Below are 23,221 nucleotides of genomic sequence, written 5' to 3' on the forward strand. Positions count from 1 at the left end.
ACTGTACGTAGGCCTGACCAAAACAAGCTTTTTTTTATAACTGACTTTTCTGTTTGTTTTTCAGTGTATTTCCGAGTGAGTTTGAACTTCTCGGATCTTTCGTTCAGCAATGAACTGAAGAACCGATACAGTCCTGAGTTCCAGTCGAGAGCTCAGCAAATTGCGGACGCCATTGAAGCTCTGTTCCGCAGTACACCCGGCCAGCAGCTGGTTACTGTTCTGGCCTTTAGGTGAGTTGAAAATAATAAATGTTTCTTGTTTAACTCTGTTCAGCAATAATCCAGCTATATGACGGCGGTCTGTAAATTATCAAGTGTGGACCAGACAATCCAGTGATTGATATCATGAGCATTGATCGACAGAACTGTGATACGATGACATGCATCAACCAAGCCAGCATTCCTGACCACCTGATCCTGTTAGTTGCCTCTTGTGACATGTTGAGGTTGCTGTAGATCTCGGGTCACGAGTCTCATGGGTCAGTTGAAATAAATCATTTTCAGTGTATATATACAAAAAGTTGTGGAGAAATAATGAAAATAAGACCACAAGAAAAGTTTGAGATACTTTTTTCAAGTTATAGAAGATGAAATAGCTACTAAAAAATACATAGCTAACTTGGAGATGAGCCAGGGTCTGGGGCACTTTGTTGGGCTGATCAGATGGGAATAACTGGCTTCATCAACTTGGGATAACTGGCTTCAAGAACTGGGGATAACTGGCTTCAATAACTGGCCTCAATAACTGGGTTCAAGAACTGGAGATAACTGGTTTCAAGAAGTGGGGATAACTGGCTTCAAGAAGTGGCGATAACTGGCTTCAAGAATTGGAGATACGACAGCTGGAATGAAACTTGAATGAAACTGTCATGCTTGTGTTGCAAAATAAGAGTGTGTGGGTATAGAAACGCAATTCTTGGACAAAAAAAAAGTTAATTTGTACAGAAAAATCTTCTTCCCAAGCCCTAAGTGTCTGGTTGCGAACCTCATGGTCCCACTCAAATCCTGGGAGACGATGGGGTGTGTGTTAATGATTACTCATGGTATAAAGGAAAATAGTACAAACCGACGACTCAGCACGCTGCCCATGCACAGTTTAAATTTCCTACGTGTGACCCAGCCTGTCTGTGGCAACCCAGTCCTGCCAATCACATGCGTCTCACACTCAATGGCCACACGGAGACAACGCACAGCAGCCAGATCATCAAATTACAGATTACCTCCCTTGTTTATTTACCATCCTTGCTGCCATCTTTGATGGAAAACTGAGAAGTGTGATATTCCTAGAAATTGGGATATCACTCCTATCGGTTTTCTGGGAATTCCTAAAGGTTTGCGGTGCAGATGCTGGCTGCAATTGTTTTGACTTGAATTTTCTACTTGATGACCTGAGATAACCGAACTAGCCAGGAGGAACTGATGTGGCAGATATAGTGGGATGCACTGCTGTTCCCTGGAACTATTTGGAAAACTGCCATAGTTTAAGCAAGGAATATGCAGAGAAATAGATGTTTTTTACATAGCTTGACGGGGTGATGGTGCTGTGGTTTGAAGTGAGGAACATGTGTAGTATGGATTCTGTATTGGAGAAGAGGAAGAAGTAGAAGAAGAGGGGGAAGAAGAAGAGGAAGTAGAAGAGGAGGAAGGGTGGAAGAAGAAGAGGAAGAAGAGAAAGAAGAAGAGGAGGAAGAATAGGAAGTAGAAGAGGAGGAAGGGTGGAAGAAGAAGAGGAAGAAGAAAAAGAAGAGGAGGAAGAATAGGAAGTAGAAGAGGAGGAAGGGTGGAGGAAGAAGAGAAAGAAGAAGAGGAGGAAGAAGAGGAAGTAGAAGAGGAGGAAGGGTGGAAGAAGAGGAAGTAGAAGAGGAGGAAGGGTGGAAGAAGAAGAGGAAGAAGAGAAAGAAGAAGAGGAGGAAGAAGAGGAGGAAGGATGGAAGAAGAAGAGGAAGTAGAAGAGGAGGAAGGGTGGAAGAAGAAGAGGAAGTAGAAGAGGAGGAAGAAGATGGAAGAAGAGGAGGAGGAAGAAGTGGAGGAATAAGAAGAAGGAAAAGAAGAGGAGAAAGAAGAGGAGGGGAAGAAGATGGAAGAAGAGGAGAGGAAGATGAAGAGGATGGAAGAAGAGGAAGAAGACATTTTTTGTACGAACACCCTGACAGGGTGGCAGATTTGGCACTAGGATCTACTATAATTTCAAAACTATGTCTACGCTTTGTGAGCTGAAGTATGATTTTGTTTATTAATTATCTGGGCACAGTTTCAAAGCTAAGTGTTTGGAAACTTTCAAATCCTGAATTTAGAAATAGAACTTAACTATTTATAAGTTATATTTTGAAACTGTGATAATAAGTACCCAGCTGTTTTACTAACCAAGCTTGTCTTTGAGAGCACTTCATATTGCATTTGCTGAGGCAAACATGGTGAATACGGCATTTATACCCCACTCTTTATGGTCACTGCGACATCCCAATGAAGGGATGAGATACTAGTAGGAGGCTGTGTGTGAAATAAGTCATCACCAGAGACCACATAGAAGGGAAAGCATGTAAAACATGAAGAAACGACTTAGTAAATGATACACTCGTAGTGAAGGAAGAGTGCTCGCCAGGTGTATGTTTTCACCTCTTGCTTCCATCAGGTGTGGAATGTTTCGGCTTTTTTCTTCTTGATGTTTGTTTATAATAATGTCAAATTGTCCATTTACTATCTCAACATTTTAAAACTTTGATTATGAATATAATGTATAAAGCACCTGCACATGGGTTTTCGACAGGCTCTGCGAAATTAAATTATGTTTTCATCAGAAATCTGTGAGGGCAAAAATTAATGATTACCACTCCGAAGTCTGTGCTCCTTTGGTGCTGGGGCACGTTTCATAAATTTGTTATGTCTGACAAGTGCAGCTTTTTATGAAAAACACCTGTTGATGTCGTTAAGTCAGGTGTGATATCTTGCCTGATATCAGAGTTAGGGGAGTGGCTCGCCCACGGAACCGTGGCAGAACATGTTGGAGGAGTTAAGGGAATCATGCTAGCAGATGGTGCTCCTTTAAGTCAGTGATGATGATGCAAGATAAAGTCTGTCTGTCAGGTGTATGCTGCAAGAGAGGCATGCGTTATCATATCATCGGATCAACATAACGTGGCATTGGGTGTTTCAGGTTACAGGAGTCCAGGGGCAGCTTCATGGGTGCTGCAACTGTTTGTGTAGAGTTATGTCCCTTGGATGCAAGGGTGCACTTGTCTTGGGTTCCAGTCTCAGATTTTTACCGATTGTGATCGATTCTTGGCTTCTCGTCTCTGTACTTGGGATCACAGATTTCGTCAAAGTGGTCAATGTCAGACGACTTTCAGCTGACACTCTACAATGGGATTCTTCAAAATGACATGAAACCCAACTAATTTTTAAAATATCTCCTTTTGTAATGAAATGTTTACAATGAAAGCACATTGTATGGGGATAGAAACATAGGATATTAATGTTGTCTGTCTGTCTGTCTGTCTGTTAGTGTTTTGTAAGGGCTATAAGAGGTTGTGAATATGTCCTTGATTGTGAGGCCCTTGTTAGTGTAATTGTAAGGGCTATAAGAGGTTGTGAATGTATCCTTGATTGTGAGGCCCTTGTTAGTGTTTTGTAAGGGCTATAAGAGGTTGTGAATGTATCCTTGATTGTGAGGCCCTTGTTAGTGTTTTGTAAGGGCTATAAGAGGTTGTGAATGTATCCTTGATTGTGAGGCCCTTGTTGGCGTTTCGTAAGGGCTATAAGAGGTTGTGAATATATCCTTGATTGTGAGACCCTTGTCGGCGTTGCATAAGGGCTATAAGAGGTTGCGAATGAATCCATGGCTGTCATTTATTTAAATAAGCACACCACACATCTGCAATGGAGACTGAATCAACGCTGGTTCCGGTTTTGGCACCCACTCAATCACGACACCACATGTTCCATGTCTACAGAGTGTCTACAGAACTTGTGTATTGTTTTAGACATTCAGGCTTGTATAATGGAGGACAGCTTGGTAAAGCGCCAGAACCACGCCTTCTCTGCCGTACAACACAGGTGGGCGTGGAACTAGGGCAGTACGTTGATTATATAGCATTGGAAATAGTTCTTTATCTACGTAGGAAACTTAGAAAAGCTATACTACATAGTGATAGGGGTGATTCGTTCATTATCTACATTGTAAAAGGTAGCTGTACTGCATATTGACAGGGGAGATATGGTGATTATAGCATGGGATCAGAAATAGTTCATTATCTTCATTGTAAAAGGTAGCTGCACTGCATATTGACAGGGGAGATATGTTGATATTAGCATGGGATCAGAAATAGTTCATTATCTTCATTGTAAAAGGTAGCTGTACTGCAAAGAGATTGGGAAGCAGTGTTCAAAATAAGCACTTGCCTGCAGGCCTGTGGCAAGTAGATCTGTGTCGGGCCTGTACTTCTAGATTTTAATTGGTCTATAATAATCTGCAGTTTGTTAAATGAGGGCCTGGAGTTTAGTCAGGGCCTGCAGCTTCTAAAGTCTGTGGGTCCTGATGGCAGTCTGGCAATATTTCATATTTCAAACACTGCAGGGGAGATACGTTGGTTATAGCACGGATGACAGTACTGATACTACACAGCTGGCCATGGCCTGGGGCAGTATTGGAGGTATACTACTTGTACATGAACTAGTTATTAAATAATTCTAAAGAGAAATATAGCTGCAGGTAGTGTAACAGGGCTCCAAATATGCCACACCCACCTGTGTTAAATGGCTACCATGTTGATAGTGACATACATGGCCACATTTGGTCACAAGGGATTGCAGGAATAGTTTGTTAAAAGAAAGAGTGACCCCATCGCAGAGGTTACTACTCTCCTGTGTGTGCCTCCATGGCATCAGTGATTTGGGGCTTTAAAAGCCAATAAATTGGTCATTTTTCTGTATATGTCTTTGAAATTTCATCTGAAACTAAGACTGCTTCAGACAACTCCCAATGATCTATGACTGTTCTCATAACAAGTTACAGAAGATGTCGTTATGAGTCAATTCCCAAGTTGAAACAATATGTTAACCCAGAAATCTGTACATTAATGAATTTAGTGTGAAACCAACAAACAACCAAGAAGTAGTTTACATTATCAACAATTGTATTACCAAATTCACGAGGTTTACAAATCAATACAAATTACTGCACAGTAATTACAATGGCAGTACACAATAGAGTGGTGGTACAATATTCAATGGCAGTATAAAATGTGAGAGCAGTGGAAATGACAATGACAAGAATAATAATCACCTTGCAGCTTCCGAGATAGGACTAGGGATGGGTAGAGGGACAAGCCCACACCACCTATAGAATCTAACCAGCTTCCAGTACTTTCCACACAGTGCTTGACCAGTCCAGTGTCACGAGAACATCACAGAATATTCCACAAGTTTCTATAATGCTTGTCATCCATCCATGCTATTCTGGAAGATTACAGATAATTTAAGTATCTACATATAATAACTTCCTCACCACTGCTTACATTAAATAGTACTACATACCTAACAACTAATCATTGTCCAAACAAAAATGCAATGAACTTCTACTGAATCTCAACAGAAACGATGTAATACAGATACAACAAATAACACTGCCATGTAATAATGTTTACCATTTGTCTGCACTGAAGCAGCTACTTCTGAAAGTAATGGGAATAAAAGGTTCCGAATGCTTTGAACACGAAATATGGCTGATATAACCCATGTCTTCATGGGCAGTGTTTAACATATCGAATGAAACTGAAAAGAGCACTAGTCAAATTGTATGTAGGGGGAAGTATATGTAGAACAGTGAACTTTGTGTTGAATCGTTTACCTTTACAAACTGAACAAATGACTGTTTACAAGCTATCTTTATGAAGGATTTAGTTTCTGGGTTTGTCCAAATACAGACTAGACTCTAGGATTGTGAATACGGTTCAGCTGCGGTGGGAGGTGCTCTTGGCGCCACTATCAAACTCATCAACCAGGACACAGTTTTTATAGTCATATGTACATTATACACATGTTTGCTCCCTGTCATGAAGCATCTATTGGAGGGTGTTTAGAAACGAAAACATTTCTGTACTTGCGTGAGTCACTAAGTGATTTAGAGCCCCCCCCAATGGGACAGGAGAGGTATAATGCTATTTATCATTCAACTATGTTCCAGCATGGTGGTGTATACGAAGTGTTATCTCCCTGGGAGGCATGTGGAAATATATATATCTACTTGGCTGTTTCATTAGCTTGTGTTGAGAAAGATTCTTTTCTGTTTTGTTGTGGATGTAAGTGAATCCTAGAGTTCTGTCAATATGGGGTTAAAAAAATGGTTGTCCTTCTCTTAAGGAATATGAGAATCGCTGTTGTTTCTTATAAAAATTTAAATGTACTTTTACATGTTTCATGTGATAAAAAACTGATAATAATTAGAGTATATTTCAACTGAAGACTCCGAAACTTAAGACTATTCAGACACTCTCGAATTACGTTGTGCAGATGCATAGAGCATTGTGTAGGATCTGTCTTTACTAGGTTTTGATTTTTGTAAGCACAAGGGGACTTTTCTGTATGTGAAATCTACCCCTGGATGTTTGACCTCAGTTTGTTGTGGCACCTCCCAGGTCATTACATTCCAAAACAATTGGGTTATCTTTCATCTTCAGTGTGAAACAGTGTTCCAATTCTCAGTATTTTCAATGTTTGTCATGGAACAATAAATTATGTAATACAGAATGAATATTCCTGGGGAATCTTAATTTGAAAGTGACGAGCCAGATTGTGTGTTTACTTTGAAATTTAATGTTTTTAGGGTATCAAAATATTTGTTCAAAACAGCCATTTCTTCAATGTGTACAGTCGGCCATTCAGTGCATTTGGCACATTTTGCAGTTATCAAAACAAAATTAGAGGTGCAAAAACATGGCCTGTGGGAATTATTTAGCATTTAACCATGTTTTTTTCAAATTCTTTCATGCATTTATTAAAGAAATAATAATTTTCCCATCCCACAGGACGAGTAAGTGATCAACCAGATTTACTGAAATATTTCAAGATGGTACAGATGTGTGCATCAAGGGTCTGATATTTCAATGCATGTACATTCTTTTTCATCACAACCATTTTGAATTTTGAATGCTTTATCTAAAGTCCACGCCCAGTGTGGTTGCTAAAAACACTTTTTTAAAGCCTGTGCAAGTTGTGAACATGATTAAGATTGCTAAGCATTATTTTATGGAGATGGCATGTTATGCTCATCTTTGATACTGTTCTGATACTTCAGTGTGTCACGGACTACTTTCTGTGTAGATGTGTAATAATCCTGACGACATGTTTTTACCTACAATGAATATTTGTGGCTTTCCTGTGTACCATAAACCTCACGTGGCATCGGTGTATTCCCTGGAAACTGTGACTTGGGTTCTGACCATAGTCTGTCTCAGGCCCTGAACCATACTTTATACCCTTCTGCCAGCCCTTCTGTAATGCAAAAGCCCTAAATGAAGCAAGTCTAGATTTTCCTCACGTTCAGGTTCTGAATCTCTCATCTCACTGGGGCTCCTTTTCAATTTAAAAGCAGTTCTTTGTTTCTGTCAAAATGATATATTTTCAGAGACTAGACTGACCGGTTTTTGTGGTAGGGTGAATCTGTAACGTGTATCTTACCCCTTTACTGGATAGATATATATACCCCATGGGGACTTGGGGTAGACTGTGTCTCCAGATCCCCACTGCTAGTCCTAAAACTTGCTTGGGAACCCATTGGGATTCCTAGCAACCTTTGCTGGTTGCTTGAATCTCTTTATAGATCGGGTGGTCAGGTTCAGTGCAGATCATTGCTCATCATATCAATCACTAGATTGTCTGGTCCAGACTTGGTGATTTACAGGCTGCCATCATATTGCTGAGTGCGGTGTTAAACCAAATAACACACACACACGAATACACACACGCACGCACGCATGCACGCATGCACGCATGCATTTCATTCCCCACAAATGTTGGTTTGTTGGTTGGTTTGTTGTTTAACGCCGCACTCAGCAATATTCCAGCTATGTGACGGCGGTCTGTAAAATAATCGAGTCTCGACCAGACAATCCAGTGATTGACAACATGAGCATTGATCCACGCAATAGGGATAGGACATGCATCAACCAAGTCAGCGAGCCTGACCACCCGATCCCGTTAGTCGCCTTTTACGACAAGCATAGTCGCCTTTTAGGGCAAGCATGGGTTGCTGAAGACCTATTCTACCCCGGAATCTTCACGGGTCCCCCACAAATGTAAATTGCGTTGAGTCCATCTGGGGTCCTCTCCTGTGATATTGCTGGAATATTGCATATTGTTACACGTGGTGTGGCATAAAACAACATCTACTCACTCACTCTGTACCATGTATGCTTTTCATGTGTTTGAAATGAGATTGAGTAACTTTTAAACTTGCTTTCTGTAATGCATCACATACTGAAACTCAAAAATTACGTACTATTTTTTTTAATTTAAATGTATGCAGCATTGTCCATAAAATGTTTACAAGTCCTGCAACCTTCTCATTGTCACTATGTTGAAACTATGTTGAAATTCACATTTCTTTCTTTTTTATCCTTATACAATACTTAAACTGTATGCATGTTTTTGTTTTTTTAATGTTAATGGTGGTAAATATTTCCTTGTTGACATCAGCATATGTATGTTGCATTCTGGGATAGGTCGTGGTCATGTGGTTAGTCAAGTGGTCACATGACTGGTCACATGACATGGGTCACATGACATTGGTCATATTTTAACACAGCCAGACTGTTGTTTATATGCAAAATAAATCAGAGGGAGCAGTCTTCCATTGGAACGTGTTTGAGCAATAACTTTATGATGAAAGTATTTTCCACATCACAGACTCTCTGTACCTTGTAATTCATGGTGCAGGCAGAACTCTGGCCCTATGGTCTATTAAGGGCAGTGTGGTAGCCAGGTGGTTACAGTGTTTGCTTATTCCACCGAAGGCCTGGGTTTTATTCCTCTGATGGATGCTATGTTTCTCAATATTGCTGGACCGCAGCTAAAAAAAGCATAAAACACAACTCACACACTTAAATATTAATTTGGAATTGTCCATTTTCATGTTTTCAGCCTATGTACAAATTAAAATATTTTCACAACCGCATCATCAGAAAAAAACATCGTTAATCAATTATTGCATTTGAGTTGGTATTTCAATAGTATTGGCCTTTAACATCAGTGTTTGGGTTAATGTATATAATGATTTCAACATTTGCCGACATGAGAAAAGTTATCTCAAGCTAACCACTACACATGTGTCGTTTGAACATCTGTACAACTGGCCTCAGCTGATTCTAACAACCAACTGGTCTTGTTTTGAAACACTGACAACACCAGGTTCATTACTATCAGGAAATAGGAATTTGCTGCCTTTCCAGCCAGTTGTGCTTCTAAAAAATACTGAAATTCAATCTCAAACAATGATAACTCCCTGGCAAGACCAGGCAATAAATGCTCCCTCATGATGAAACACTTGTGTTTTCTTTTACTTTCTGTAAACTGTTAGCACTGGTGTGTATCAAAATTACTCCTGAGTGCTTTTCCAGGATTGTGGATGTTTTAGGGATATAAATAGCATGTCTGGTAACCCTTTCTGGACTGGTTGTGGAGAGGACTGGCATAGGAACACATAGAAACCATGCATGGTCTCGTTCCATGCATATATCTTAGCGCTATGACTGTTCAGGGAAAACATTTTTAAAATTAGGTAACAGTAACGATTGTTTTAGAGCGACGATCTCTTCATGGAACAGGTCCTGTCCATGTTCAGGAAAACATTTTAAAAATTAGGAACACAATTTTGGGAAGGTCTTGAAAACAATGTTATTTTGCCTTCTGCCCAGCCCTTTTTTGTCATGCAAATTCCCTAAATGAAGCAAGTCTAGAATGTCCTCAGGTTCAGGAGTATTTGATAGGTTGAGGCTGTTCTGAGACATTATTTTGATGCAATATGATATGATTATTAATAGCTTGATTGATATATACATAACAGTTGGAGACTGACGTGGTAGGTTGGAATGACTTGCTAGGACTACGAATTGGCCTGAGTCTTGTTCCTTAGGATCACACTGAAGAGACTTCTCCTATCATTGAACATACAAGAGTAAATGAAGTGGGAATAAAATCACTAACAAAACAATTCAGCAAAAATCACGAAATGTGCGTGAAATATATTACTATTTAGGGTATGCATGAAATGCAAGAGCACATTTCTGTATTTGATGGCAACAATATGCAATAAGACTGATATAGGTCTCTCTGACCAGTTTGTAGCATGTAGGCAAGGACCCGTGAAGATCTGGGGTAGAATAGGTCTTCAGCAACCCATGCTTGTCCCCGTGAAGATCCGGGGTAGAATAGGTCTTCAGCAACCCATGCTTGGACCCGTGAAGATCTGGGGTAGAATAGGTCTTCAGCAACCCATGCTTGTCCCCGTGAAGATCCGGGGTAGAATAGGTCTTCAGCAACCCATGCTTGTCCCCGTGAAGATCCGGGGTAGAATAGGTCTTCAGCAACCCATGCTTGTCCCCGTGAAGATCCGGGGTAGAATAGTTCTTCAGCAACCCATGCTTGCCGTAAAAGGCGACTATGCTTGTCGTAAGAGGCAACTAACGGGATCTGGTGATCAGGCTCGCTGATTTGGTTGATGCATGTCATCGATCCCAAATGCCTGGATCGATGCTCATGATGTTAATCACTGGATTGTCTGGTCCAGACTCGATTATTTACAGACCACCGTCATATAGCTGGAATATTGCAGAGTGCGGCGTTAAACAACAAACAAACAAACAATGTTGTCAAGTGCCTGGTGCAATAACATAGTATTCCCCTTCATCAAGTCTCATTATAGTTTTTGTGACACAATGTTCTAACCCTTTCCTTCTTTGTGTGTTTCAGCAAAGGATCTCTCATGGTTTCATTTGATCTCGGATCTCAGGGATTTGATAATCCAGATGCTTTGAGAAAAATTATTGAAGATGCCATCAAAAGTGGTTATATTGGGCCATATAGGGTTAGCCCTGAAGGATTTGATTTTAGACAATTTGAAGGTGAGTCAAATCTTGTTGATATATAGAGAATCTCACCTGAGTGTCTTTTGATATCACGGGATTCCAACCCACAAGTTTATAAACAAGTGTTGAGATATTTGATATCAAAAGAGACTCGGGTGAGATTTTATTTATCATCCAACATCCTTCTTCCAACTTTTTCAGTTTGTAGACAGTAATAAGCAGTGTCTTAAGTGTAAAAAGAACTGCTAACAGCTTCAGTAGCAGAGCAATTAGTGATGTCATTTGATTGTAACATCATGGTAATCAATGACATCACAATGGTCTGCAAAGCATTGTGATGCAATTTCATTGCAGCGATATCTACATTGTAGATATCGCTTGATCTCACCCAAGCCATATCTCCTGCGGGAGCCAGTTTGGGATGATAAATTCATATTCAGTGATGGAGTGATGCTTTTGTCCTTGAACATACATGGTGGAGTATACCTCTGTTATGTCCTTGAACATTTGGTATGTCATATTAATTAACGTCAGAACACAGTGGTGAGGTATAACTCTCTTACATCCGTGAACATAAAGTATTTTTCAATATCGACCTTGCTGCCAGGTTCTTTTTAGTGAATTCCTGCGTGTTTTCTAAGCCATTCTATTCTGGGCCAGGTCTGTACGGAAGACTAAGCTGGGGCAACTTGATACTTGTGTTGGTGCATGGCAAAGTCACAGAATTCCTCCCAGTACAAAATACTGCATAGGTGAATGTTGCCCTTCATGGCAGATGGGCCCTCGATCTAATTAACGACCAAACTTATCGTCTAGGCCGGGGACGGGTAACTCGGGTACTTGGGTCGGGTGGGTACTGTGTAGGACCCGGCTACCTACAGGACTATCCGGACCTGTGGTTAGTCACGTGATTATATTTTGTTTAATGGCAAAAAATATCTAGAACCCTATGGTTACACTGTAAGTCACTAGTGGGGTTGGGTGGCCTAGTGGTTAAAGCGTTCGCTTGTCACGCCGAAGACCCGGGTTTGATTCCCAACATGGGTACAATGTGTGAAGCCCATTTCTGGTGTCCCCTGCCGTGATATTGCTGGAATATTGCTAAAAGCGGCGTAAAACCATCCTCACTCACTCACTATATGTCACTAATATTCACATTTCTTTCTGACTTTATATGTTTGCATTACGATAAAACTTCAATCAGCTTCAGTGCATGCATGACCAGATCGGTTTATGTTTTAAACAACAAACAAACAAACAAACAAACAAAGTCAAAGACAGAAATTTGTGTGAAAAAGCTGCAAGATAATAATGAATATAAAGCAATGGCTTTCAAGGTGTCAAATTTCTTTCTGTCTTTAGAAAATAATGAATATTAGACAGACATTATCACTGATGTTTTGTCCATCATCTGCCCATTAGTATTCTAGGGCACAATTAATAGATCCCAAGATCACAAGATGTCGTTATGTAGAATGACATTCACTTATCCTGGGATAAGCGCTATGGGGTTACGATCACCTTAGCACTACGAACGCTTTGTGGAACGGATCCCTAGTTTGTATGTTAAGCTATGGGGTTACGATCACCTTAGCACTACGAAGGCTTTGTGGAACGGATCCCTAGTTTGTATGTTAAGCTATGGGGCTACGATCACCTTAGCACTACGAACGCTTTGTGGAACGGATCCCTAGTTTGTATGTTAAACTATGGGGCTACGATCACCTTAGCGCTACGAACGCTTTGTGGAACGGATCCCTAGTTTGTATGTTAAACTATGGGGTTACGCTCACCTTAGCGCTACGAACGCTTTGTGGAACGGATCCCTGGTTTGTATGTTAAACTATGGAGTTACGATCACCTTAGCGCTACGAACACTTTGTGGAACAGACCCCTGGTTCGTATGTTAAACTATGGGGTTACGCTCACCTTAGCGCTACGAACGCTTTGTGGAACGGATCCCTGGTTCGTATGTTAAACTATGGAGTTACAATCACCTTAGCGCTACGAAGGCTTCGTGGAACAGACCCCTGGTTCCTTTGACATGTGATGTAGAAATGGTAAAATTGACTTATGGTTGAAAATATCTGTTCTCAGAGCCAGTTTCCTGCCCAAGCTTTGTCGGACGTGAACCAGAATCACTGCCAAGAAACGGAACCAACTGGGCCAACCTCCTCGTCAACAACATCTTCCCCTGTAACGGAAACGTCGTTGGCTGGGAATATTACCGTCTCATTCCAACCGGAGTCGCGTACGTTGGTGTATGGAAGCAAGTCACCGATACGGAATTCACTCTCGTCGGAAAAACAGAACTTCCTCCCGCACCAACTGGAATTAGAATTGTGCAGCTTCAAAGCCCAATCAATGTACAACGTGGTGATTTTATTGGTATTTTCTACCCACGAGGAACACCAAATAATGTGATAGCCAGTGCTACACTGGAGGATGATATTATCTCATTGAATGAAATGTTCCAAGACTACTATGTGCAGCTGTATGACGACATGATACAGGAAGGAATACCCTTCAATATCGAGAGTGTGCCCTACTCCAAGACTGACGCTACCTTTGCTATCCGTGCCTTAATGGATTACGCTGGCGTCTCCCCAACAGGTAAGTGTGTCTGTCTACTGCTTGCTGATGAATTGCTAGGTGTCCAGCAATAGCGATCAGCTGGTTCTATGCTTATGGGTATTATTATTTTAAATATTTATAGTAAAACTGTAACTAAACTTACATGATATTGGAATATATTATTCCTGACTTGAGAATAGTTTCAGAAACAATTCTTCCGATTGTTGATAAGAGAATAGTTTCAGAAACAATTCTTCCGATTATTGCATCAAAATTCTTTGAAGTTATGTTATTGGGAATTTTTAATTGAATCACTGTTAGATTGGGAGAAAAACGTGTGCACAGCTGATAGCTGTTTCCGACTTAGTTCGTCGCCTTCTAGGCGGGGTTGCTTTTAGAAGGTGTATGTAAACTAGCATCTATTTTGAAGACTTTTACAGGGGGTTCGTCACCTTATAGGCGGGGTTGCTTTTAAGAAGGTGTATGTAAATTAGCATCAATTTTGAAGGCTTTTACAGGGGGTTCGTCACCTTATAGGCGGGGTTCGCTTTAAAGACGGTGTATGGAAATTAGCATCGATTTTGAAGACTTTTACAGGGGGTTCATCGCCTTATAGGCAGGGTTGCTTTTAAGAAGGTGTATGTAAATTAGCATCGATTTTGAAGGCTTTTACAGGGGGTTCGTCACCTTATAGGCGGGGGTCGCTTTAAAGACGGTGTATGGAAATTAGCATCGATTTTGAAGGCTTTTACATGGGGGTCGCTTTATTGACAGGAGGGTCACTTTATAGACGGCTATATTTGGTGTATCACTAAACATGTGTACATGTATATATGATGAAGCAGTATGTCCCGAAAACGTTCTAGTACAGATGCTTACACTTGTCTATTGGTACTAAATATTTTGGCAATTATGAGTTGAGCTTACTGGACAGAGAAAGTTCACTTGGCTTGGACTTTGGACTCTTTGCTTACTGAGGACATCATGGTAATAATATGGAAATGAACTGTAAAACAATATCCTGACACTGTGTGTAAGATGTATCAAGCCCCATCATTTTTTTGACAAAAAACAGTCTGACATGACAACGTGTGCAATCCCTTAATGTGTGTACTCTTGTACTTAATCTCCATTAAGTCAGTGAGTTGTGTGACTAGATGTAACTTAAGATTATCAAAAGAATTTGAGTCATATATCAACCCTCTGCTTGTTAGGAGTGTGGTATTCCTGCAGTCAATCCCCAACTATTCCCACTTAATACCAATCTAAACCAGAAATTAAATTTGTTTGTTTCAAAATTAGTAATTTTTTTCAAGTTACTTGTACTGACAAAATGTTACAAATATGAACACTCCTTGAGGTCATCACAAAAATTAAATTAGTAATTTGGCCTTTTTCTGTCCCAACAGTGAGAGAAGAAGCAATATGTTTTTATGCCTTACAGCAGAACTGATATTGTCAGCATTAAATGTAAAGTCACCATTTGCGATTGAGTATGATATACCATCACCTTTTAGCAATATTCTATCTATATCACAGTTGGGGGTACCAAGAATGCCCGACCTCACACCCTGAACCCTTGTGGGGAATTGAACTTCTGATGAGCAAACGCTTTAACCACTAGGCTACCTCGCTCCTCAGTTAAAACGTCTGTGTTTGCAGCCCCAACACTTGGCCCCCTCCGTGTAGAGCTGGTAGTTGTTGCTCCTGCCTCCATTATACGAACTCAACCATGTTGACACTGATTGGTCAATTTACAATCCAATCGTGACACTGCATTTTATGTGTCACCCTTGCCTCCCTTGACCTAAAGGTCAAAGGGCAATGAGTACAATTAACGATGCAGTCTCACGTAGAGATTACAATGTATTTATTCAATGTGGCTCATGGACAATACAATGTATTTATTTAATTAGGCACATGGGTTATACGATGTAATTATTCAATACGATTCTCAGGTGATTGTCTATATGGAGAAAAACAAATTCATTGTTTGCCAAGAGAACAATAGCAGGGAAAGATTAAACTGGACAGACAATAGAAGTGTTGAGATGACTTCTAGCATCAGAAATGATGAGTATTTGTGTTAGACTGTATATCTGTCTTAAAACTCCTGTAATGACCTACAAATGATGAGGAGGGCGCTGGGGTAGCCTTGTGGTTAATGCATTTGCTTGTCACGTCGAAGACCCAGGTTCAGTTTCCCATATGGGTACAAAGTGAAGCCCATTTCTGGTGTCCCAATCTGTGATATTGCTGGAATATTGCTAGAAGCGACGTAAAACCATACTCACTCACTCACTCACTCAAATAATGAGGTGTCATTGACACCAGTATTTTAGAACCATTTTACAAATGTCCTGATTTGTTCAACCTTTACATAACATCAGATATCAAGAGATGGGGAAATAGTAGAAGTAGGGTTTTACTGTAGATGAACAATAAGTCTCTAAAATATATAATTTTGATAAAACACAATTAACTACATTCAAACTGAAAAGGAGTCACAGTGATATGGGAGATTGGTTTAGGGCTGTAGTATTACTGGAAGGGCTGGGCGGAAGGGAAAATAAGATGGTTCAGGGACTGTGGGACAGGCTAGACTTTACTTAATTACTTATGTGTTAAGTGAGTGAGTGAGTATGGTTTTACGCCGCTTTTAGCAATATTCCAGCAATATCACGGCGGGGGACACCAGAAATGGGCTTCACACATTGTACCCATGTCGGGAATCGAACCCGGGTCTTCGGCGTGACGAGCGAACGCTTTAACCACTAGGCTACCCGACCGCCCCTCTTATGTGTTAAGGTTCCAACCATTTTAAATAATATCAGTCAGTACTTCAAAACATAATTATTTTCTCTGAAAGAAGTAGCCAGACAATTTATTTAACTTTCAACACATAAACTCTTAGGAACTCACAATTTTAATTTTAATTTTAATTTTTATTTTTAATTTAATTTTAATTCTTCCATTGTTTGAAAATATGGGTACTGCTTAACTTTTAGGATCAGTATGTACGAGATCTCACCTGTGAAGAACCGGGTAGAGAATAAGTCTTCAGCAACCCATGCTTGCCGTAAAAGGCGACTAACAGGATCGGGTTGTCAGGCTCGCTGACTTGGTTGATGCATGTCCTATCCCTATTGCGTGGATCAATGCTCATGTTGTCAATCACATGGTGTCTGGTCCAGACTCCATTATTTACAGACATCTGTCATATACTGGAATATTGCTACGTGCAGCATTAAACAACAACCAACCAAACAAACAAAGACATGTTTATCTAAAATGTGTTGACATTTAGCATGCATCCTGTTAAGAGATGTGTTTTGGAAAAATTATTCAAAATTAAAATCGTGACCAGGTACTTTGTGAGGCAACTAACGCTGAGGCCCCAGGATTGATCCCCCCATTTATGGCGTCCCCACTGTGATATTGCTGGAATAATGGCTACTAACTCACATGTTTTGAACGTTTTTAATATGTGTTGTTTTTCTCAGTAATGATATGACAGCAGATATTTGGTTTCAAGAGCAGGACTTTAGACAAAGTAGAAAGAGGATCTAACAGGGGAACGTAGGAATGAGTCTCACCATGAACCATCTGACCTTGATGTGTTCTTGGTAAAATAAAAATATGCATTTCTGTTGCAAGTGTCAGTGTAAGATGTTTTGGGCATGCCGTACTTCGGAGCTCTTATTTTGAAAATAATATTATTGAAAGTGAACTTATATATCTGTGTAATATGTAGCTGATATGCCATTTTGGTGTCATACAGCCAGGCTTCCTATAACCATGGCAATGTATTCTTCTGTAATTCCTGGTTCTGTGGAGAGAGACGAAGGACCTTTTACTGCTGCTTCGATCAATCTTAAATATAAGGAATGTGGAGGCACGTGAATAGGCTTTGGTTGGTTGGTTTGTTGTTTAACGCCGCACTCAGCAATATTCCAGCTATATGACGGCGGTCTGTAAATAATCCAGTCTGGACCAGACAATCCAGTGATTGATATCATGAGCATCGATCCACGCAATTGGGATCGATGACATGTATCAACCAAGTCAGCGAGCCTGACCACCCGATCCCGTTAGTTGCCTTTAACGACAAGCATAGTCGCCTTTTACGGCAAGCATGGGTGGCTGAAGACCTATTCTACCCCGGAATCTTCATGTCGTGAATAGGCACTGATGTGAATCTGTTGTGGTGAAACATTGTAGGCAGATAGTAGGCCAGTGGTTTGTGCACTTGCTTATAACACTCAAGGTCCAGGTTTGAGTCCCGGTTACCTACACAGTGCATGGTCAGTCATCACAGGGGAAGATATCAATGATGACCCTCCCAAACTGTCGGTTGTTTGTCAGTCTAGCATGACATGATACAATCCTGCAGTTTGATTGTCCGTGGTGTCAAAGCCACACCATTTCTGCTGATGACTACAGCATTGCAATCTTTGGTATTTCTTTGAAAGCACTTTTTCACAAACCCATCCAGGCTTGCATTTCCTTATTAAGTGTTGTGGACCCTAGAAAATTCAAAGCAAAGCATTACATATCACACAGAGAACCTGACGAGCAACAAGGAACACAGTGTTAGTTTATTCAGTGACATCTACGCAGCTTTATGTGTAGTGGTGACAGGCACGCCCCTGTGACATCATCTCCACCACATCGCAATGCTTGGGCATCCTTTGTCTGCAGAATATTCACATTTTGACTCTTTCTAAAAAGCAAACAAATTGTTATGAAATTCCTCCGATTTCTTCCAATTCTGGTGTCAAATTCTGAGATTTTGCTGATATTACGCTAAAAGTAGTGCAATAACTATACTTTGATTTCTAATAAGTTAAGCTAACCATTGAGTTTATTTTTCCTTCCCCCCCTCCCCCTCTTAATTTTCCTTCTGATCAAATGACGGCAACCCTTCAGAAATCCCTTCTCCCTGGAGAAGAGACATGACCTTGTTCCACACAAGGTCATCGCGCGCTAAGATCATTGCAACTCCCATACTTTAAAAGGCGAGTAAAGTCAGCATTGTAACTTTGCAGACTGTAGTTCTTTAGGGCATACTTTATCCCAAATGCTGGACTAAAATTACATTTGAAAAACAAAAATAGTGTAAAACAGACAAAAAAAGACGACAGGCAAAATCATCCCCCAAACGAAAAATTCCGCCACTGAGGGGTTTCAACGATCACGAATGTTTTAATAGACGATGTCTTGTTTCTGTCTCCGCATCCATTTGATTTCTGCATCCACAACTTATGTCACCATAGTAACAAAACTGAAGAGACTGTTATGTAGGGGATTAATCCCTGACAAGCATTTGTTGTATGGAGTAGGACCAAGGGCAGCTGGTGTTTTATTACCCAAACAGGATGGTAGTAATAAAGCACTAGTTACCAGTCAAAGGTCGATTCACACATTCAGTTGTTGTTATTTTTGTAGGATTAACAAACATGTCAGAAACAGTATATGTAAAAAGACAAAGAATCACAAAACAGATAAACGCAGCAACTATATCAGCCAACAGTTGTCACTGCTGCGCCGGTAGCTTGAGGTCACGCCCCCAAATTGGTTTGTTTTGGAAGCTGACTATAGAGCCTGTGTTTCAGCACTTTCACTTGGACATTTAAATATTCTTTACAAATATGAATTTTTCTCTCTCAGAAATTGACTAAATGTATCTAGAAAAAGGGATATTTGCAACAAAATCGCATTGACTGTTTCACTTTATTTGCCCTTAAACATAGGCTCTGAACAATTGTAACATTCAGATGATTGTACCGCCCATACTTTAACATAGACTTTCAGCACAATCATAGCTATGATCGCTTTGTGGAACGGGGCCAAAATGGTAAGAAATATGATTATTTGTGAAACTATATTGCACTGTTTACTGTCTCCAGACACATCCCGTGGCACCTGCGCTGCAGACCAGTTCACCTGTAACGATGGAGAGTGCGTCATCGGCTCCTACAAGTGTGATGGTCAGATCGACTGCCCTGATGGATCGGATGAAGTCAACTGTCGTAAGTATCTTCCTGAGGCAACTTTGTTTCACAAGATATCTTCCTTATGGCAACTTTGTTTTACAAGATATCTTCTTATGGCGACTTTGTTTCACAAGATATCTTCCTTATGGCAACTTTGTTTTACAAGATATCTTCTTATGGCGACTTTGTTTCACAAGATATCTTCCTTATGGCAACTTTGTTTTACAAGATATCTTCCTTATGGCAACTTTGTTTTACAAGATATCTTCCTTATGGCAACTTTGTTTTACAAGATATCTTCTTATGGCGACTTTGTTTCACAAGATATCTTCCTTATGGCAACTTTGTTTTACAAGATATCTTCTTATGGCGACTTTGTTTCACAAGATATCTTCCTTATGGCAACTTTGTTTTACAAGATATCTTCCTTATGGCAACTTTGTTTTACAAGATATCTTCCTTATGGCAACTTTGTTTTACAAGATATCTTCCTTATGGCAACTTTGTTTTACAAGATATCTTCCTTATGGCAATTTTGTTTTACAAGATATCTTCCTTATGGCAACTTTGTTTTACAAGATATCTTCCTTATGGCAACTTTGTTTTACAAGATATCTTCCTTATGGCAACTTTGTTTTACAAGATATCTTCCTTATGGCAACTTTGTTTCACAAGATATCTTCCTTATGGCAACTTTGTTTCACAAGATATCTTCCTTACGGCAACTTTGTTTCACAAGATATCTTCCTTATGGCGACTTTGTTTTACAAGATATCTTCCTTATGGCAACTTTGTTTCACAAGATATCTTCCTTATGGCAACTTTGTTTCACAAGATATCTTCCTTACGGCAACTTTGCTTCACAAGATATCTTCCTTACGGCAACTTTGTTTCACAAGATATCTTCCTTACGGCAACTTTGTTTCACAAGATACCAAGATGAGAAATGAAGATGGAAACTGTAGGGTGTGACTGTTTAATGATCTTGCTGTCGAACTCGGAAAGTTGTTAGTAAGACTTTGCAGGGGAACTGCTTGGGCACAAGTTTAATTCATGTCCTTAAAACACTCTTTTTTAGTCAGCAAACACAAGTTGTATGAGGTGTATGAATATAGCAGTTTGATTTCTTTAGGATACGGAGACAGTGCCTCAATGACAAACAAGATACTGGTCAGTCTTCATTATTTGTCTGGGGGCGGTGTTAAAGCCTAGTGGTTAAAGCGTTTGCTCGTGACGCTGAAGATCCGGGTTCAAATCCCACATGGGTAAAATGTGTGAAGCCCATTTCTGGTGTCCCCTGCCGTGATATTGCTAACAGTCCCCATGTACTTTCTTGAATTTAAATTACTGTAATCTTTGAATTTCAAAATCGAGGGAGTGAATTATTTCAGATCAAAATCAGATGTGATTTCTTCAATCTGATTCATTAGCAATCAACAGGAGGAAATTATACAATAACAGCAAGTGTTCACACAGCAACAGCGACCATGTGTATAGGTCAAATCTCTTTCTTTCGACTTCATGCATATAGAAATCCGAATTCTTTAAGTGCAAGGAAATAGCAAAGAAATTACATGAAAAATAAGTTGATAAAGCACAAACTGTACATTAACAAATCTTGAATTATGAACTGGATATGAATTACTAAGTAGTAATACTGAGTTGATGTATGTGATAGTCCTGAGTCAGTGTCTTCTATATATTCATATCAATACACATTTTTGATGCAAGTAAAATTCAACTTAAGTCAGCAAGCATGTCATGAGCAATCTGAACTCGCATCATTTGATCAAAACCATGCAGAAAAAAATTTGCCGAATCAGGGCTTCATAACCATGTAAAGGCTTTTAACATCTGACCTCCCTGCACTTTCAAATTGTTATCATATTTTGTTAATCAGCCACAAGGAATTATGTTACATGCTTGTTCAACGGGGTAACTGAAAAACATGGCCAGATTTGTTGTTTCTAGTGAGACTTTAGAGATTAGATTTTATGCAAGTGGCTTGATCATTTTAACCACTTAAGTAGTAGCTGTTCATCCTTGGATTGTGCTGACAGTAGCCTGGTGCTCCTATCATGGATCCTGGAAAGCATTGGTTTGCTTTTTCCATTCAGTAAAACTGACTCCACAAACTTGCTCTGTCATTTGAGTAATTTGTTGTTATTTAATGACTATCATCACTATGGTTACTACGCTGACTTGGTTGATGCAAGTCATCGATCCCAATTGCTTTGATCGATGCTCATGATGTCAATCACTGGATTGTTTGGTCCAGATTTGATTATTTACAGACCGACGTCATATAGCTGGAATATTGCTGAGTGTGGCATAAAACAAACAAACAAACAAACAAACAAACAAACAAACAAGCTATGGTTACTAGTGTCAAATTTGGTTCAGTTTGCCTTGAGCTAGATTATCATCCACTCTATATGTGAGGCGTAAACACTTCAGTTCTATCTCACATTAATGATTTAGTGTTCACTGCGGACATACACTGTGTACTGAGACCTTTAACGCCATATTTTATTTCAATACGTTGTCTATACTACTCAAAAGATGTTAAGGACCACCAGATTAACTATAGCAGTATGAAAGAATCTGGCGATCCTTAACATCTTTTGAGTAGTATATAAAGGGATGCAGTCAAAGACTAACAGTCAGAATTTCAATGACACAGCATACTATGCTACTCAACCTTTGATAGGGATAAGAAGATCTGTCAGGTATATATACTACTCCAAAGAAGTTAAGGATCACCCGATTCTTTCATATTGGTAATGTTAATCTGTCATGGCATGAGAGATTAACTATTGTAATATGAAAGAATCAGGTGATCCTTAACTTCTTTTGAGTAGTATATTTAAATATACTCTTGACATATTATGAGAATCATTCTTGTGTTTCATGGAAAGATGAGAAATATCCCTATCTAAAGTGGAACGGTACATATGAAACAAAGAGTAATTACTTCCAATATTATGAGAGGCCATGCCGTGTGATATGCTTTCAGAGAAATAATGCTGCATGTTTAGAATTGACCTAAATGCGCAAATAGAGGTTATTAGCTGAGTGTGTTTGATACAGTAACAATCATGTGTTAGGAATATCAATTGTCTTATTACAGCCTTTGATAAGCATAATACATATCTTTTGTCCCTAATTTGATATTTTCAAGATGGAAACACACAGGGTAATACTCTCTTTATAATATGTTATCATTCTTACACTTATTAATATCTAGTATTAATTTCTCCTGTTCGTAACTTCATAAACAGCGTATGAATACAGTATTGGAGTGAACCATCCCATGTATCATATAGTGCCAAATGATTTGCAGCCATGTTTGTGTACAGAATTGCCCACACCTTGGAAAACCCTGTATGAAGTTATTGGGGACCTTCGTCAGTAGTTCAATGTGCGGTACTTACTTACTTATATTGGAGATTTAACGTGCGCTTTCGGACTGCAAGCGTATGTCGCACACGTTGTATGGAGAATAACAGTAGTTCCTGCAGGTCACTTCATTTGCATATTTATCGGATTGGTTTCTTGCATCGGTAAAACTGTC

The 23,221-nt window shown here is 39.7% G+C and overlaps 1 protein-coding gene across 26 annotated transcripts in view; it reads left to right on the plus strand.

The window, feature by feature from the left end:
- LOC124121099 (basement membrane-specific heparan sulfate proteoglycan core protein-like) overlaps positions 1–23,221 on the plus strand; it is a 257,025-nt gene that overhangs the window by 83,173 nt on the left and 150,631 nt on the right. For 25 of the 26 annotated variants that reach the window (XM_048382878.1, XM_048382879.1, XM_048382884.1 and 22 more), the window contains exons 3-6: positions 65–230; positions 10,962–11,113; positions 13,175–13,690; positions 19,561–19,683. In XM_048382878.1, the coding sequence (XP_048238835.1) occupies positions 65–230; positions 10,962–11,113; positions 13,175–13,690; positions 19,561–19,683 (957 nt within the window). Of the gene's footprint in view, positions 1–64; positions 231–2,590; positions 2,632–10,961; positions 11,114–13,174; positions 13,691–19,560; positions 19,684–23,221 lie in introns of those variants that run through there. The other variant, XM_048382899.1, reaches the window with a different exon arrangement.

This window comes from Haliotis rufescens, unplaced genomic scaffold (assembly GCF_023055435.1).
Source record: "Haliotis rufescens isolate VD_foot unplaced genomic scaffold, xgHalRufe1.0.p SCAF_42, whole genome shotgun sequence".
Lineage (NCBI taxonomy): Eukaryota > Metazoa > Mollusca > Gastropoda > Lepetellida > Haliotidae > Haliotis > Haliotis rufescens.